The 16,522-nt window shown below is 56.0% G+C and overlaps 1 protein-coding gene across 2 annotated transcripts; it reads right to left on the bottom strand.

Annotated features, from left to right (window-relative positions):
- Nucleotides 1–50: 50 nt before the first annotated feature.
- Nucleotides 51–5,703, bottom strand: HMG20B (high mobility group 20B). Of its 2 annotated transcripts, none has more exons than XM_082380687.1 (10): nt 5,612–5,703; nt 5,274–5,329; nt 4,679–4,787; nt 3,991–4,194; nt 3,232–3,352; nt 2,840–2,886; nt 2,487–2,559; nt 2,046–2,261; nt 1,270–1,402; nt 51–576 (listed from the first exon to the last, which is right to left on the bottom strand). In XM_082380687.1, the coding sequence occupies exons 2-10, from the start codon at nt 5,309–5,311 to the stop codon at nt 126–128; spliced, it is 1,392 nt and encodes a 463-aa protein (XP_082236813.1). In that variant the 5' UTR covers nt 5,312–5,329; nt 5,612–5,703; the 3' UTR covers nt 51–125. The 2 variants fall into 2 exon arrangements, with proteins under 2 accessions (XP_082236813.1, XP_082236814.1); XM_082380688.1 differs by lacking the exon at nt 51–576 and adding an exon at nt 602–741.
- Between the last annotated feature and the right edge of the window lie 10,819 nt (nt 5,704–16,522).

Raw genomic sequence — 16,522 nt, 5'->3', positions numbered from 1 at the left:
CAACAGAGGGTCCTGGCCTGTTTCCCTCCAAAAGACACACACTCACAAGCTTGAAATTCAAATTCCATTTTTATTTAAAAAGTCCAATTGAGCAGTGGCAAAGGGGCCCCCTCCACGGGGGTCCCTCAGCTGGATGAGGGTGGGGTGGTCAGTACCAGCCCCCCCCATTCTGGGGTGCAGGAATGTGAGGGCGACGGTAGAGGGCCCCGCCCGGAGTGTGAGAGTGTATCCCTGCGGCGTGCCCGGCCGTGTGGGCACTTAGGGTGACACCTGCCAGGCAGGAGTCCCAGTGTGTCAGGTGTGGGTTTTCTCTGCCCTGTGTCCAGGGACTGGTCCTGGAGAGCCGGTGTAGGGTGTGTAAGTCTCCCCACACCGGGCGTATGAGCGGCTGTGGGTCTCCTCCTGTCCCGGGTCACGCTGTCCACGCGTGGTGTTCCCACGTCCGCGTGGTGTGATGTGCCCTGTCGGTCGAGCAGGCCTCGCTGGGCCCTGGGGCCATGGGGTTCTATGTGTGCTGTGTGTGGTGGGCGATTTTTCTGGGTTGGGGCGCTGGGGAGTCTGAAAGCTAGAGGGATGCTGTAGAAATTTAATTTTAGGGGGGCTGGAGCCCCCAAGGTGCAGGATTGGGCCTGGCCCCAAAGGATGGAGCCGCACCCCTCCTCCATGGGGTGGGGGAGGGGCCGTGACCAGGGCTTGGTCTTCTCTGGATCATGGGGCGGCAGACACCCTCATAGATGCTCACTGTGACAGAAGGGAGGAGATCTGTGAGGGAGGACCCCCATCATCTCTCAGCCCCACCCCCTTCCTGGGTACCCTAGAGGCCATGCCCCTCTGCTCCTTCAGATGCCGGGGCGGGGGGAGCTTGGAGTTGATCCCACCTATCCTGGGCAGCTGGGAGCCACCCAGAAAAACCCACCCTGAAGCTTTGGGGAAGCTCGGGTCCCCTGGGCCAAGGGGGTGCTGGACGATTCCCCAGAGTCGTAATAGAGTACCAGGCCGAATCAGCACCCCCAGGGGCTAGGCCATTAGCCACCTGCATCAAACCAGCCCCACCTAGTAGATCCCGCATGGGCTGTGGTCTCCGTAAAAGAGCCGGCAGCCAGATCCCACCGGGCAGCGCCCACAGACCCCAGAAACCCCGCTGGAGGCCTAAAGCTAGTCTATTTCGCCGGGCCCCGCCAGCGAAGGTTTAGCCTGAGGCAGCCCCTACGCAAGGCAGCCCCAGCTGGGCTGAACGGGCCTGGGGGGCAGACCTGCCCGGGCACATACCTGGCGACCTGAGCCAGGATCTCCTTGATGCGGACGATGAGCTTCTCGTGCTGCGCGGGGTCGCGCTCGATGGCGCCGTGCAGCCGCGCCATGTAGAAGTCCAGGGTGCTGAGCGTGGGCGTCTCGCCTGTGCCTGGGGGGGGGAGGACCCGTCAGCCGAGCCCAGCGGAGGAGTCACCGCGGTGGGGTCTCCACCGAAGCAGAGGTCAGAGGGTGGGGGTCTGTAAGCGCGGGGTCCTGGGGAGGGGGTCAGGGGCGCACTTCAGTGGGGCCGGGAGGGCGCGGTCAGGGCGTCTGTACCGCGGGAAATCAAGGTCAGCTGTGGCAGGGGTCAGACGATGGAAGTTGGAGAGGGCGGGGTCGTGATGGGGGGGGATGCGGGGGTTAGTGGGGGAGGGGAAGTTGGCCCAGGTCAGCTGAGGAAAGAACGCGGAATGAGGGGAGGGGTCAGAGACGAGGCGAGGCGGGGCGCGAGGGCCAGCGTGGGCGGGGCTGGCGCAGCAGGGTGGGGCAGCGGGACGGGTGGGGCAGCGGGACGGGAGGGGCTCGGGTAGCCGGGAGCGGGGTCCGCAGGGGCGCGGCGGATGGGAGGGAGGTGAGGGTTTGTGAAGAGACTGGTGAAGGGGTAGGGGTAGGGCTCGCGGAGCCGGGCCAGAGGGGGTGGGACTCGAGGTAGCCTGGGCGGAGCCCGAGGTAGTCGAGGGCCGAGTTAGCGGGGCAGGACTCGCGGGGGTGGGAGGGGCGGGGCTAGGGTGTTGGGGGCGGGGCCTCCGCACCCGGCACCGGCAGCGAGGCGAAGCTGGCGGTGAGCGCCTGGCGCACCGCGTGGAGTTGCTGCTGCAGCGCCAGTGTCCGCCGTTCCTCCAGCGCCAACTCCTGCTCCAGGCGCTCGCGCGCGCTGCTCATGCTCTGTGTGTGCCTCTGCAGCACCGCGTTCTGCTCCTCGAAGGCCACGTTCATCTTCCGCAGGCGCCGCAGCTCCGCCTCCCGCGCTGTAGGCGGGGAGCCGGGTCAGATCCTGGCGCTTTCCTGCCTTCCCTCAGCCGCGCTTTGCCCCTAGCTGTGCCCCCCGCCAGGCCTTCCGTCACTGCTCTGCCTCCAGCCCCACACCTCAGCTCTCTGGTCTACGGGGGCAGGAGAGGAAGGCACCCACTGCCTACCCCCTTGGCGCCCTCTGGGCCCAACACTTGCTCCAAGAACCTGTGGTCAGCGCTCACCTTTGTTTTGGTCCAAGAACTCTTCCGTGAAGATGGGGACGTCGAAAGTGGAGAAGCCGTCACAGTCTCCACCCTGGGACGACAGGACAAGGTAGCAATATTTTTGGGAGGGGGTGGGAGGGCAGCCACACCCCCTCTGGGACATCCCCTAAGCTTGGGAGGGTCTCCTCAGGCCACCTGGGTCAGAGTCCATTTTACAGCCTTCCCATTGTGTGGCTGTCCAGCCTCTGCTTGCACACATCTGGACCGGGAGCTCACTTCATCCGAGGAGCGATGGTCCTCACTCACCCAGAGGTCTAAATACCTCCAGACCTTTCTTGCCCAGGTGTCCTCCTTGGAGGAGGGAAGCTTACCTTGTGTCCATTCAAAAGGGTATTCATGAGCCCGGAGCTGGAGTCCTCTGGTGGGGGAGGGAGGAGGGCAGGGTGAGCCTCCCAGGTCTCCTCGGACCCCACGCTTTGCTCTGCACGTGCTGTTCCCCCTGCCTGGAACACCATCATTCCCCTCCCCTAGTCAGCCCTACTCATCCTGGGTCAAGATCCCCACCTGGTCCCCTCCCCCCGCCCCCGCATCTGTGTGTGCCCAATCTCAGCGCTGACCAGCCCTATTCACTCACAACTGTCTGGTTATGTGTGTCTCATTCCCATGGGACCGTGAGAGCCCTTTGGAGGGGGTAGGTTGGTCTGCCTGTGTCACCTATCTCAGAACAGGCACTCAGCTGCCTGGGGGCTGGGGCCCTTCGCACCTTTCTTGATCTTCTTTTCCTGGATCTTCTCTGTGCACATCTTGTAGGCTTCTGACTGCTGGTATGCCCTCAGCTCCTTCATGTACTGCTGCTTCTCCCGCTCTGCCTCATCCAGGTACCGCTGGCGGGGGCAGCATGAGAAGGCTTGGCCCAGCCCAGGGGCAGGGTAGCCCTCGCAGGCCAAGACCCCATCTCCATCCCTCAGCTCACTGTGCTGCACCTTCCCACAGCGCCCTACTGCCCTCCAGACAAAACCCCACCCTTCAGGCTGCTGCTCAGGCCACCTCCCAACTCCCTGACCTCACCGACCTCACCCCAATTCCAGCCTTTATAAACCACTCCCTGGTGTCTGAATGTCTGCAGGCTCCCACCTCCAGGCTGGACTGCCCTCCCAAACGCATTTTGCTTGTTGAAATCCCAGGGTAGAGGGTGCAAGCTGGTGCTAACGTTTCCTTGATATTTTTGCAATTTTTAAATTAATTACCAGAACTTAAAAACCATAAGGTTTCTAACAGAAATCCAGCCCTCACCCCTACTTCTTTAGTCTAACGTTGTTTATTAAGTTTTATGTCTATTCCAGCCTACTGCTACTCTCTCCTCCTTTCAACAAGCTGGAGAGAGCTAATGGGTGGTCAATTCTCCAGGTCCTGGAGTCCAGGAGGAACGAAGGACCCTCCACACCTGTTCCTTTGGGGTAAGTGGCTGCAGGTGGGTATCTGAGTGGGTGAGGGAAGGTCAGTGGTCCCCAGCCGTCCCCACCTGTTTCTCCGCCGGCTGCAGCTTGCTCCACTCGGCGCCCAGCATCTTGGTGATCTCAGGAAAGGGCAGGTCCGGGTGGCGCGTCCGGATCTGCTCGCGCCGCTCGTTCAGGAAGCGCACGTAGCCGGTGACAGGTGCCTTGGGCCCATTCGGCAGGATTTTCTTCCGCTTCTTGCCTTTGGGCCAGCCGCGCTTCTTCACCGGCTGCAGAACCCAGCCGCGCCATTGGGAGGGGCCTGGAGGGCTGGGGCCGGGCCCAGAGGGGAAGGGGCGGGGCCCTGAAAGACTTGGGCGGGGCCTAACCACGAGGTAGGACCCAGAAGGCCTGGAAGTATGGCCTGATCAGGGTTCAGGGTTGGGAGATTGGGGTTAAGGGACCCCTGGCCAGGGGTGAAGGGATCAGAGAAGTACTGGGGACAGAGGATCAGCCCAGGGATGGGGCTGGCTTGTGTTGTGGGCGTGGCCTCGTGGCCGTGGCTTCCGTACTGGCTTCGATCCCTGGGCAGTGGGCGGGGCCTGGACTTAGAGTGGCAGTGGAGCTCTTGGGGCGTGATATCTGGCACGGGGCGGGGCCTCAGCATCTGGAGGGAAATCTGGACTGTGGGCGGAGCCACAGCGAATTCAAATTGAGTTCGGGGCGGAGTTTCAAGACTAAGGGCCGCCGCCACGACAGTGCAGGGACTCTCACCTCCTCCTCGTGTGACCCCTTCTCTCCGGCCCTCGGGCCCTCGCCGCGCTCTTGCTTGACAGCCACCACGAAGCCCCCATGCTGTCCTGGAGCCTTGCCGCTCGCCGGCCTGGAGCCATGGGAAGCCAGGGTCACCCCCCACTCCCCAACACCGACGGCGGAGTTGGCAGCGAGGGGCCTGAGTCCTCCCTCAGAGGAGGGCACTGAGAGGGTCAGGATCCGGGGGTTGAGGCAGAAGCACTAGGGGGGGCCACAGGGAGCGTGGGAGAGACTAGAGCCACGGGACGCCAGGGTCATCCACGCCCCCACGACGCTAGCGCTGGCAGCTAGGGGCCTGAGTTCTGGAAGCAGGGGTCAGAGGAGGTCAGGATCCGGGGTTCGGGCAAGAGCACTAGGGGAGGCTAGTAGGGGACCCCTGAAAGGGACTGGAGCCCGGAGGTTTGAGGGAGAAGCCCGTGGGGGCCCGAGGGGGAGGGCCTGCCCCAAGTCGGGGAAGTCAAGACCCTGGGGGGCGGGGTCGAGGAGCTCCAACGGGACGAGGTGGGGTCTAGGCTGCAGCTCCCAGTGGGCTGGGGGGAGGGGATGTCGCACTCACGCGGCGGCCGCGCCGGGCTGCTTGGGACCGTGGGACATGGCCACTCCCGGCCGCACCTGGAACGGAGACGCGTGGCCGAGTGAGGGCCGCCCAAGCCGGTGACGGCGGGGCCGGGCTGGGGAGCCCCGGAAAGCCGGGTCCGGGGCGCCTGGGGGGGCCGGAACCGGGGGCGGGGAGGCCGTCGAGGGCGGGCGCCCCAAGGATCCTTTGTTGGGCAATCGCCCCCCCCAGGAGGCTCGGGTACGCAACCCCCCAGCCCGGGAGGGGCCCCGCTCCGGCCCCTGGACCCCCGCGCCCCCGCCCCCTCGCAGGGCCCCGAGTTCCGCGGCTGTTTTCACCTCCAAAGAAACTTTCCCGGACCTCTCGGCTGCTACGACGCTCCAACCAACCGCCCCGAGCCCGCCCCTGCCGCCCACCCCTGCCGCCCGCCCCGCCCTGGCCCGCCCCCGGCATGCTAATGACGGTTCGGCGAGAGGTCGGATTGGGTGTGCACTTCCCCTGGGGCGTGACCATGCAGATGAGGGTCGGCGCGCCCGTTGGTGATTGGCTGGCACGGCCGCTGAGCCGCGTGGGAGGTAAGTAGGGAACGCTGCGGGCGGGTACGTCAAGTTGGGCTGCGCTCGGCGGCTCTCGGGACCAATCAGGATGCTTTGAAGCATCGCAAGGAGGAGCCTCTTAAAGGGCCAGTAGGCGCGGCGCGGACTCCTCCTCCCCCTCTGAAGTCGAGACTCCCCGCCCCTGCAGGATCTGGGGACCTGTGACTCCGAGTTGAGCCCCGCCCTAGTTGCCCTGGGACGGCGGCAGGTTGCTAGGGGAGGGATTAAGGTCTTTCGGAGCAGCCCCTTACCCCACGGCAAGGTGGGGACCTGTTCTTAGCAAACCTGGCGGGGAAATTTCCCCTTTTTGACAGGACTTGTAGCCCCCGACGCCCCCGCCGTGCCCCGCCCTGCTCTGAGCCGGGGGCCTTTGGATGCAGGGGCTACTCTCCTTCCTGTGAAGGGGCCTCTGCTTTCTCTCCTGTGCAATGGGGATTTTGCACGGTGTTCAGGACCAGGAGGCTGGGATGCTGCGAGGATGAGACCGGGAGCTGGGCTGGAAGCATTTAGGAAAAGGTGGTGTGGACAGGAAAATTGCAAGGACCTCGTGAAGATGGAGGGCCAGGAGACTCTGCCCTGGGATCTTGGGGACCCCCAGGCAGCAGCCTGGTCTTCTTACAGCCTGGACTGGGGTTACCTCTGACCCCAGGATGCTAGTTGTGGTTACTGGGTGCTCATGATGGCCCATTAGAACCTAAACAATCTGCCGACATCACCTTCCGGCTCTCACCTCCCTGCACTTTCCTCCTCACTCCGCACCGGCTACCTCGATGTTCCTCAGATACCTACATTTCATTCATTCCCACCTCTGGGCCTTTGCACTCGCTCTTTCTTCCACCTGGAGTGCCCTTCCCCCAGATTAAATGGCCCCCTTTTCAGTGAGACTTTCCCAGGCTTGTACCCCACCTCGTCTAATCTTTTCTCCATATGTTCGTTTGCTCCCTGTGAGCTGCCTGTTTGCTCATTGCTATATTCCCAGCACCCAGAACAGTGCCCACAGGCGCTCTCCATACATATATGTTGAATAAACAAATAGATGAATCATGTAAATTTCTAACAGGCAGGTGCAGCAGCTTTGGCAAACAGTCTGGCAGTTCCTCAAAAGGTTAAAAAAAAAACCATGGAGTTACCATGCGATCCATCCATTGCACTCCCAAGAGAATTAAAAACATACATCCACAAAGACACTTGTACATGAATGTTCACAGCAGCAAGATTCACACTAGTGCAAAAGTGGAAACAGGGACTTCCCTGGTGGCTCAGTGGTTAAGACCCTGTGCTCCCAATGCCGCGGGCCAGGGTTCGATCCCTGGTCAGGGAACTAGATTCCACATGCATGCTGCAACTAAGGAGCCGGCGAGCCGCAACTAAGGAGCATGCCTGCCGCAACCAAGACCCAGCACAACCAAATAAATAAAATTAAAAAATTTTTTTTTAAAAAGCGGAAACAACCCAAATGTCTATCAGTTGATGAACAGATAAATGCTGTGGTCCATCCATCCAATAGAATATCATTGGCCATAAAAAGGAATAAATTGCTGATTCATGCTACAACAAGGATAAGCCTTGAAAACATTAGGCTCAATGAAAGATGCCATCACAAAAGCCCACACAGTGTATGGTTCCATTTATGTGAATTGTCCAGAACCAGCAACGCCAGAGAGACAGGAAGTGGATTAGTGGTTGCCTGGGGCTAGAGAATCAGTGGGGAGGGGCAATGGAGAGTAATTGCTAATGGGCACGGGGTTTCTTTTGGGGGTGTTCAAAATGTTCCAAAGTTAGACTGCGGTGATGGTTGCATAACTCTTTAAATATACTAAAACCCACGCAACTGTACACTTTAAATGGGTGCATTATCTGGTGTGTGAATTAAATCGCAATGAACCTGTATTTCGAAGAGCCAGCCCAGGGCTGAGGAAGATGAGCAGTTCCCTGGAATCTTGACAGACCCAGATTCCACACCTTGCTCTGTTGCTTCATCCGATGTGGTACTTCCCACTCTCACTTGCCTCTCTGCTGGGTTAGAAACTATGGATATCTAGGTGAGAATTCCAAGCTAGAAGACAGGGGAAGACCCGCCCTCCGAGCCCCGCCTCTTTGGCTTGATTGACAAGGCTGGTGTTGGCATAGAAACTGACCTTCCACTCCCAAGATACCACACAAGGAATTCAGGGGTCTTCCTGTGTATCAAAAAGAAATGAAAGGGGCTTCCCTGGTGGCGCAGTGGTTGAGAATCTGCCTGCCAATGCGGGGGACACGGGTTCGAGCCCTGGTCTGGGAAGATCCCACATGCCGCGGAGCAACTAGGTCCGTGAGCCACAACTACTGAGCCTGCGCGTCTGGAGCCTGTGCTCCGCAACAAGAGAGGCCGCGATAGTGAGAGGCCCGCGCACCGCGATGAAGAGCGGCCCCCGCTCTCCGCAACTAGAGAAAGCCCTCGCACAGAAACGAAGACCCAATACAGCCAAAAATAAATAAATAAATTAATTAATTAATTAAAAGAAATGAAAGGTTTTGAGGTTGATTTTTAAAATTTTTATTGGAGTAGAGTTGATTTACAATGTTGTATTAGTTTCAGGTGTACAGCAAAGTGAATCTGTTATGCATACACATATAGGCACTCTTTTTTAGATTCTTTCCCCATATAGGCCATTACAGAGGATTGAGTAGAGTTCCCTGTGCTATACAGTAGGTTCTTATTAGTTATCTGTTTTATAAATAGTAGTGTGTATGTCAATCCCAACATTCCAATTTATTGAGGTTGATTTTTTAAAATTTATTTATTTTTTGCTGCATTGGGTCTTTGTTGCTGCGCGGGCTTTCTCTAGTTGCGGTGAGCAGGGGCTTCTCTTCGTTGCAGTGTGCAGGCTTCTCATTGCGGTGGCTTCTCTTCAGTAGTTGCGGCACGCGGGCTCAGTAGCTGTGGCTCGCGGGCTCAGTAGTTGTGGTGCACGGGCTTAGTTGCTCCGCGGCATGTGAGGTCTTCCCGAACCAGGGCTCGAACCTGTGTCCCCTGCATTGGCAGGCGGATTCTTAACCCCTGCGCCACCAGGGAAGTCCTGCGCCACCAGGGAAGTCCCTATTGAGGTTGATTTTGAAAGAAGTTTGGAGCTCTTTGGCATCAAGACAAATTTCTTGCTGTATGGGTATTTTCTAGAAAAAACAAAAGTGTCTTGAGTCCAAACTGCATTGCATTCAGTCCAATGCATGCAATCCAGACACACACCACCCCCCAACAAGCAACATGTAAGAAGTAGCATTTCTGCTGTTTGACTTTACATCCTTCATATGTTTATCTAAAAGCAGATCCTTTTGCCCCCAAATTATAAATAGGTTTTTCTTAGCAACAAAGTTCTCTCAAGTCCTAGCTCTCAGTAAAACCAGGAACTCTAGCTGTCTAATGTCATATAATGTCTTGCTAGTTTCTTTGCATTCATTTCTATGCTCCATTTGGAAATGTTTATAGTATGAAATCAGTAGGAGTATCCCGATTTGTGGTCCTAGAAATATGAGATCTGTTAAGGATGGCTTAAATGTCTTTGTTTACAAAATTAATTTTATTATGCAAATAATGTGCAAACTCATTTCATTTGTACAAAATTAAAGTAGTGTATGAAGGCCACCATACCTCCACCATACTCTCCATTATCAGCTTGTTACATTTCTTAGCAAAACTTCTCCTAGACACACACACACACACACACACACACACACACACACACACACACACACACACACGCACTCTATGAGTCTCCTAGGGCTACAGTTCTGGGGCCAGAAGTCCAAGATCAAGGGCTTGGTCAGGACTGGTTCCTTTTGAGGCCGTGAGTCTGTCCCATGCTCTGTGTGCTCTCCCAGTTTCCGGGGGTCCCTGGCAATCTGCGGCGTTCCTTGACTTGTAGAAGCATCACGGCATCTCTGCCTTCATGCGCACATGACGCTCCCTGTGCTTATGTGTCTGTGTCCAAATTTCCCCTTTTTCTAAGGTCACCGGTCATATTGTACTAGGGCCCACTCTGCTCCAGCTGTGACTCATCATTACATCATTACATCTGCAGTGACTCTATCTCCAAATAAGGTCACATTCTGAGGTCCTGGGGGTTAGGACTTTCACCTAGGAATGTTGGGGGGACACAGTGCAAAACACAACACGTGCAGGACTTCCCTGGTGGTCCAGTGGTTAAGACTCCACGCTACCAATGCAGGGGGCCCAGGTTCGATCCCTGGTCAGGGAACTAGATCCCACATGCCCCAACCAAAGATCCCGCGTGTGGCAACGAAGATCCCATGTGCCACAACTAAGACCCGGCACAGCCAAATAAATTAATTAAAAAAAAACCCAAAACACACAACGCGTGTGCGTGCCCACGCACGCGCACACACACACACACACACACACACGAGTGTGAATGTATTCCTATAAGGAATGTGAGCTCACATCTTGCTTTTTGGGATCACATGGCCATCATGCTGTGAACGTCCCCTGCAAACTGTGAGTCCATAGCCTTTCTCCCAGTGGTTTTATATGTGAGGTCCAGAGCAGTGCCTCGTTCCCTCTGGCGCTGGGTAACATTCCACAGCAGGACCGCATCACCGCCTGTTTAACGAGCCCTGGCTGACGCAGGTTCTGGTCCTTCTCGATATGACTGTATTGCAGCCTCTGCTTCAAACGTTCCCAACCTGCTGTCTAATGCCCTTGGTTGGCTTTTCCAGGGTAGGTAGGAAGACGTGAAATTACTGGGGTGTGGTGCCTCCCGTTTATTTTTTAATTTTTATTGTTTTTGTCCATGCCGTGCTCATGTGGGACCTTAGTTCCCCGACCAGGACCAGGGGTCAACCCTGTGCCTCCTGAATTGGGAGCACGGAGTCTTAACCACTGGACCGCCAGGGAAGTCTCCCATTTACATTTCTTTTTTTTTTTTTTTTTAAGATTTTTTTGATGTGGACCATTTTTCAAGTCTTTATTGAATTTGTTACAATATTGCTTCTGTTTTATGTTTTGGTTTTTTGGCAGCGAGGCATGTGGGATCTCAGCTCCCTGACCAGGGATTGAACCTGCTCCCCCTGCGTTGGAAGTCAAAGTCTTAACCACTGGACCACCAGGGAAGTCCCCCGTTTATGTTTTTAATGCTTATTTGCCAACATAGGGTGGTTCAACTTCTCTCCACCCCCAGGAAGTATCAGGGTGTTGTCGGTGCTCCCAGGATATCCCAGCCCTGCTCAGGCTTTTTTACAGAGTGAATTTAATACAGGGGATTGCTTTCATGGGCATTGAAGGGCCGAGAACGCAAAAGGGAAACACAGAGGTATCAGCTGCCGGAACGAAGGGGTGTGGAGACAGGGGTCTCAGACCTCTGAGGAGGGGGCACCCCCACTGCTGCTGGACCCTCAGGAGCTCAGGGAGGTGGCGCTGAGCCCCAGCTGTGTGACTTGGGCAATTTATCAAAACTCTCTGCACCTCAGTTTGCTCCCTCTGTGAAGTAGGATAATCATGTCTGCCTTTATGAGGTCTTTGGAAGGATATAATGACTTTAATTCATGGCACAGTGCTCAGAAAGATCAGGGAAGGCCCTGCCTAGGGGAAGGGATGACGAAAGGAAGGAGAGGTAAATGCCCAGCCCTCAGGGTAGGACAGAAGGACAGACAAGCATTGGCTAGTCTTGTCCACGGAGACTGAAGCCCCTGTTACAGAGAATTTTCTACTGCCATGGTTCCCACCTGGGGGCAATTCGCCCCCTCCCCTACCCCCGCCCGGACTGATGTCTAGAGACAATTTTGGTTGTCACGACTGGGGCTGGGGGTGGGTGGGGACCAGAGATGCTGCAATGCCCAGGCCAGCCCTCACCACAGAGAACAATCCAGTGCCAACTGTCAATACTGGCCAGCTTGGGAAACCCTGTTCTAGGGCCCAAGAAGTTCTTTACCTGTCTGATCTCCCTAAGGCCTCCCAAGAACTCTATTCAGAGTTGCTACTCTCACCTCCATTTCACAGAAAGGGAAACTGAGACCCGGTAGCTTGCATGAAACTGCCTGGGTTTGGTCTTGGCTGTGGGCTCTGCACAACCACCCAGGGATCTAAGGAAATTTCTTCTGAGCCTCCATCTGAACCCTCCCTCTCTGAGTGCTCCCCCCACCCCCCATTTTGACCTGGGTCAGAAGAAGATCAAAGCAAGCACCTCTCCTGAGGCTGGACAGGGGCCACCGGGATATCTGATCTCCAGCTGGGAGGAGGGGAGACGCGGGTCTGGCGTCTGAGGTGGCTGGGGGATGCTCTGGGGGCATCAGAGGATGTCCGGATCTCTCCTGACCACAAGCCTGTCTGTCCTTCTGTCCTTCCCTGAGGGCTGGGCATTTATCTCTCCTTCCCGTCATTCCTTCCCCTAGGCAATGGCCTTCTCTGATCTTCCCAGCAAGTCTGCCCCCGCCTCTTATTCGGGTCACTATGCCCTCCACTGGTGTCCCACCCATGCAGCTGAGGCCTGCTTTGGAATAAACCGCCCTCACCCTCACCCCCACAGACATTTTATCTGACCCTCCCCGCTTCTAAAAACTCTACTGTGGCTCCAGTGACCTGAGGGTAACTTCCCAACTCCTCCTCTGCCACTCAATCACCCTTTTTTTTTTTTTTTTAAAGATTTTTATTTATTTATTTTTTATTGATTTATTGATTGATTGCTATGTTGGGTCTTCGTTTCTGTGCTAGGGCTTTCTCTAGTTGCGGCAAGCGGGGGCCACTCTTCATCGCGGTGCACGGGGCTCTCACTATCGTGGCCTCTCTTGTTGCGGAGCACAGGCTCTAGAGCTCAGGCTCAGTAATTGTGGCTCACGGGCCCAGTTGCTCCGCGGCATGTGGGATCTTCCCAGACCAGGGCTCGAACCCGTGTCCCCTGCATTGGCAGGCAGATTCTCAACCACTGTGCCACCAGGGAAGCCCTCAATCACCCTTTTTGGTCTGATTCTTCCAGCTCCAGCACTGACCACGGGGGGCTCGGAGGGTGTGGCTCTGCCCCCCCCCACCTTAAGACTAGGGGCTTCAGAAGCTTTGGGGGTCCAGCATTGCTCAGCCTGAGACCAGATCCACTGAATGAATGAGTTCATGAATGAATGAATGAGTTCATGAATGAATGAATGATGATGCTTGGGAGGCAGCTCCCTGGCTCTCCCAGGGTCAGAATCAGCTTTGTTCCTGCCTTCCCCACAGAGTCAGGGCCAGGAAATACTAGCTGACTCTAACAGCGCAAGGACCCAGAGATCAGAGATGTGCTGTGCTTCTGCCAGACATCTCCTCGTTCCCCTGCTGCATCTGCCCCAAGGGGCTGCGGGGATGACTTCTTGTGTTCCTGACCCACACAGGAGGCGGATAAGAGGGAAAACTGAGCCACCTTTCCCTCCAGGTGGGCTCTCTCCTGCCAGTGAATAAATAACTCAAAGATACTGGAAGTCACAGGGAGCTCAGTTGGAAACTTGAATCTGCCTCTTGTTAGCTGCTTGCCCTCTGGCAAGGGACGTCTGTCTGAGCCTCAGTTTTCTCATCTGTAAAATGGGTGTGGGGACTTCCCTGGTGACACAGGAGTTAAGAATCCACCTGCCAATGCAGGGGACAGAGGTTCATGCCCTGGTCCGGGAAGATCCCACATGCCGCGGAGCAACTAAGCCCGTGCGCCACAACTACTGAGCCTGTGCTCTAGAGCCTGCGAGCCACAACTACTGAGCCCACGTGCTGCAAGTACTGAAGCCCGCGCGCCTAGAGCCCGTGCTCCACAACAAGAGAAGCCACTGCAAGGAGAAGCCCGCGCACCACAACGAAGAGTAGCCCCCGCTCGCCACAACTAGAGAAAGCCCGCGCGCAGCAACAAAGACCCAGTGCAGCCAAAAATAAATACATTTATATATATTAAAAAAAAGAACAGAAGCAATATTGTAACAAGTTCAATAAAGACTTTAAAAAAAAAATGGGTGTGAAGTGTTGAGGGATGAAAGGAGAGGAGGAATGCAAATAAAAAGCTTAGCCTAGTATTTTTTTTTTAAATATTTATTTGGCTGCACTGAGTCTTAGTTGCGGCATGCAGGATCTTTTTTTAGTTGCAGCATGCGAACTCTTAGTTGCAGCATGTGGGATCTAGTTCCCTGACCAGGGATCGAACCTGGGCTCCCTGCACTGGGAACTCCGCAGAGTCTCAGCCACTGGACTACCAGGGGAGTTCCTAGGCTAGTAATTTTAAAAGTCGTCTTCCATTTCCTTCGGAGAAATCAAAGGGGAGCATGCCCAGCAGGGAGGAAAGACTTGTGGTTCTTATCTCTCCTAATCCATTTATCAAAGATCTGGGTCTACCCTTTATCTCCTTTCTTCCCCTGCCAGGCTATCTCTCTTGGAGCCTCTATTCCCCATCCACACCAGTTTTTCAGCCTCCTTTTCATGAGAGAATTGTGGGTGGTCTGCGTCAGTGTGGGCGTCTGGGCCAGGCACCCCTTGGGCTGCCTGGGCTTCAAGTTTATAAGTGGGTTCCCCTCTGTTTCCCAATTTCTGTCTGCATTTCTGATTCTCTGCCTGTATGTCCACCATTCAATCGTTTGACAGATGTTTCTTGAGTTCCTACTATGTGCCAGGCATCGCTGGGGACAACGCAGTGACTAAGACGGACCCGGTTCCTGCCTTCACAGGGATCATGGTCCAGTGGGAGAGACAGTTACAATTGGGGCGGGGAGAGGAGGAGGTGTCAGGGTTGTGATGGGGGCAGCCCAGGACACTGTGGAACCCGGAGTAATAACCGAGGGGGGAGGAGAGGGTGCTGGAAAGCCTTTCTGGCTGAGAATATTGAGAGAACACTTAAAGGACTTCCCTGCTGGTCCAGTGGTTAAGATTCCTCGCTTCCACCGCAGGGGGGCGCGGGTTCCATCCCTGGTCAGGGAATTAAGATCCTACCTGCCGCGCGGTGAGGCCAAAAAGAAAAAAAAAAAAAAGATAACGCTTATATCCTTTTAAACATACATTATACCCATTCTAGAGCTCGGGAGACTGAGGCCCCACGAAATGGACTCGTCCCAGCCGGAAGAGCTAGGAGGGGGTGGGGCTGGGTCTGGATCCCGTGACTATGGCTCCAGAGTGCAGGTTTTTTTGTTTTTTTTTTTTAATTTTATTTATTTATTTATTTATTTATTTATTTATTTATTTATTTATTTATTTATTTATTTATTTATTTATTTATTTATTTATTTATGGCTGTGTTGGGTCTTCGTTTCTGTGTGAGGGCTTTCTCTAGTTGCGGCAAGTGGGGACCACTCTTCATCGCGGTGCGCGGGCCTCTCACTATCGTGGCCTCTCCCGTTGCGGAGCACAGGCTCCAGACGCGCAGGCTCAGCAATTGTGGCTCACGGGCTTAGTCGCTCCGCGGCATGTGGGATCTTCCCAGACCAGGGCTCGAACCAGGCAGATTCTCAACCACTGCGCCACCAGGGAAGCCCCAGAGTGCAGGTTTTTTTTTTTAACATTTTTTTTTTTTTTTTGACTGCGTTGGGTCTTTGTTGCTGCGCGCGGGCTTTCTCTAGTTGCGGTGAGCGGGGGCTACTCTTCGTTGCAGTGCAGGGGCTTCTCATTGCAGTGGCTTCTCTTGTTGCAGAGCACGGGCTCTAGGTGCACGGGCTTCAGTAGTTGTGGCATGCAAGCTCAGTAGTTGGGTCTCGTGGGCTCTAGAGCACAGGCTCAGTAGTTGTGGCACACGGGCTTAGATGCTCCGCGGCATGTGGGATCTTCCCAGACCAGGGCTTGAACCCGTGTCCCCTGCATTGGCAGGCAGATTCTTAACCACTGCGCCACCAGGGAAGCCCCAGAGTGCAGGTTTTAAACCACTGCTGGTGGAGGCCCGGAGGCCGGGGGAGCTGCACCCTACGCTTGGAGGAACTTGAAACTGCTTGCGTGGTGACCCAATCGTGGGAGGGCTGTTGGAAGGAGGATGGGGAGGGGTCCAGAGCACAGGCCTCAGAGTCGCATGCACTTGACTCACTGTGCGCCCCAGAGCACCTGCGTCCCCTCTCTGGGCGGGTTTGTCGCCTGTGAAATCGGAGATTTGCCCCGCCTCCTGCTCTGCTGGGATGAGAAAATCCACGTGGGGCGCTCGGCACAGTCAGCGCTCATTAAATGCCAGCTGGTGTTAAAATTCTGATTATCTCCATTATTATCGTTAATAACTAAATAATTAGAACTAATGCGTCCTCTCTGCGTCCGATTGGGTCTCTCCGCGTCGGGAAATCACCGGTCCCCAAGAGAGGCGAGGTCGGACTCAGACCTTTCTTCCACCCACCCACGCCCCGAACCCACCCCGTCTGCCCCGGTCTACAGCAGGCAGGCCTCGTAAATTTGCAGGCAGGCTGAGATGGCGCGGGCCTGGAGACGGGGATGTGATTAAGGGTGCCCTTGGCGTCGCCCCCCATCTCCGTGGGAGGGGTCCGCAAACCACTGTGAGACCGTTGGGCGCTAGGACCCAGCAGCCCCGTCGGTGCCGGGCGTAGAGGCCGGGCTAACCCCGAGACCACGCCTTTCTTCGTGATGATTGGCTTTCCGTCCCCGGCCTGCGGCCCCGATTGGCGGACGCGGCCGCCGCTCCCGGGATTCCCCGCCCCGTCCGAGCTAGTCTCGGGTCCACCGGTTTTGTCGCC

The sequence above is a fragment of the Balaenoptera borealis genome (genome assembly GCF_965194805.1).
Source record: "Balaenoptera borealis genome assembly, chromosome: 2".
NCBI classification, from domain to species: Eukaryota; Metazoa; Chordata; class Mammalia; order Artiodactyla; family Balaenopteridae; genus Balaenoptera; species Balaenoptera borealis.
Note: the sequence above shows the minus strand (reverse complement) of the source record. Positions and strands in the feature narration are given on the sequence as shown.

Bases quoted from the DNA above. Each gene is read 5' to 3' on its own strand.
- HMG20B (XM_082380687.1), bottom strand. From the start codon at position 5,311: ATGTCCCACGGTCCCAAGCAGCCCGGCGCGGCCGCCGC. The intron at 2,887-3,231 runs GTGCGAAGGGCC...CTCCCCCACCAG, and splicing joins GGAAAAGAAGATCAAGAAAG to AGGACTCCAGCTCCGGGCTC. The intron at 577-1,269 runs GTATGTGCCCGG...AAATTTCTACAG, and splicing joins ATCCTGGCTCAGGTCGCCAG to CATCCCTCTAGCTTTCAGAC.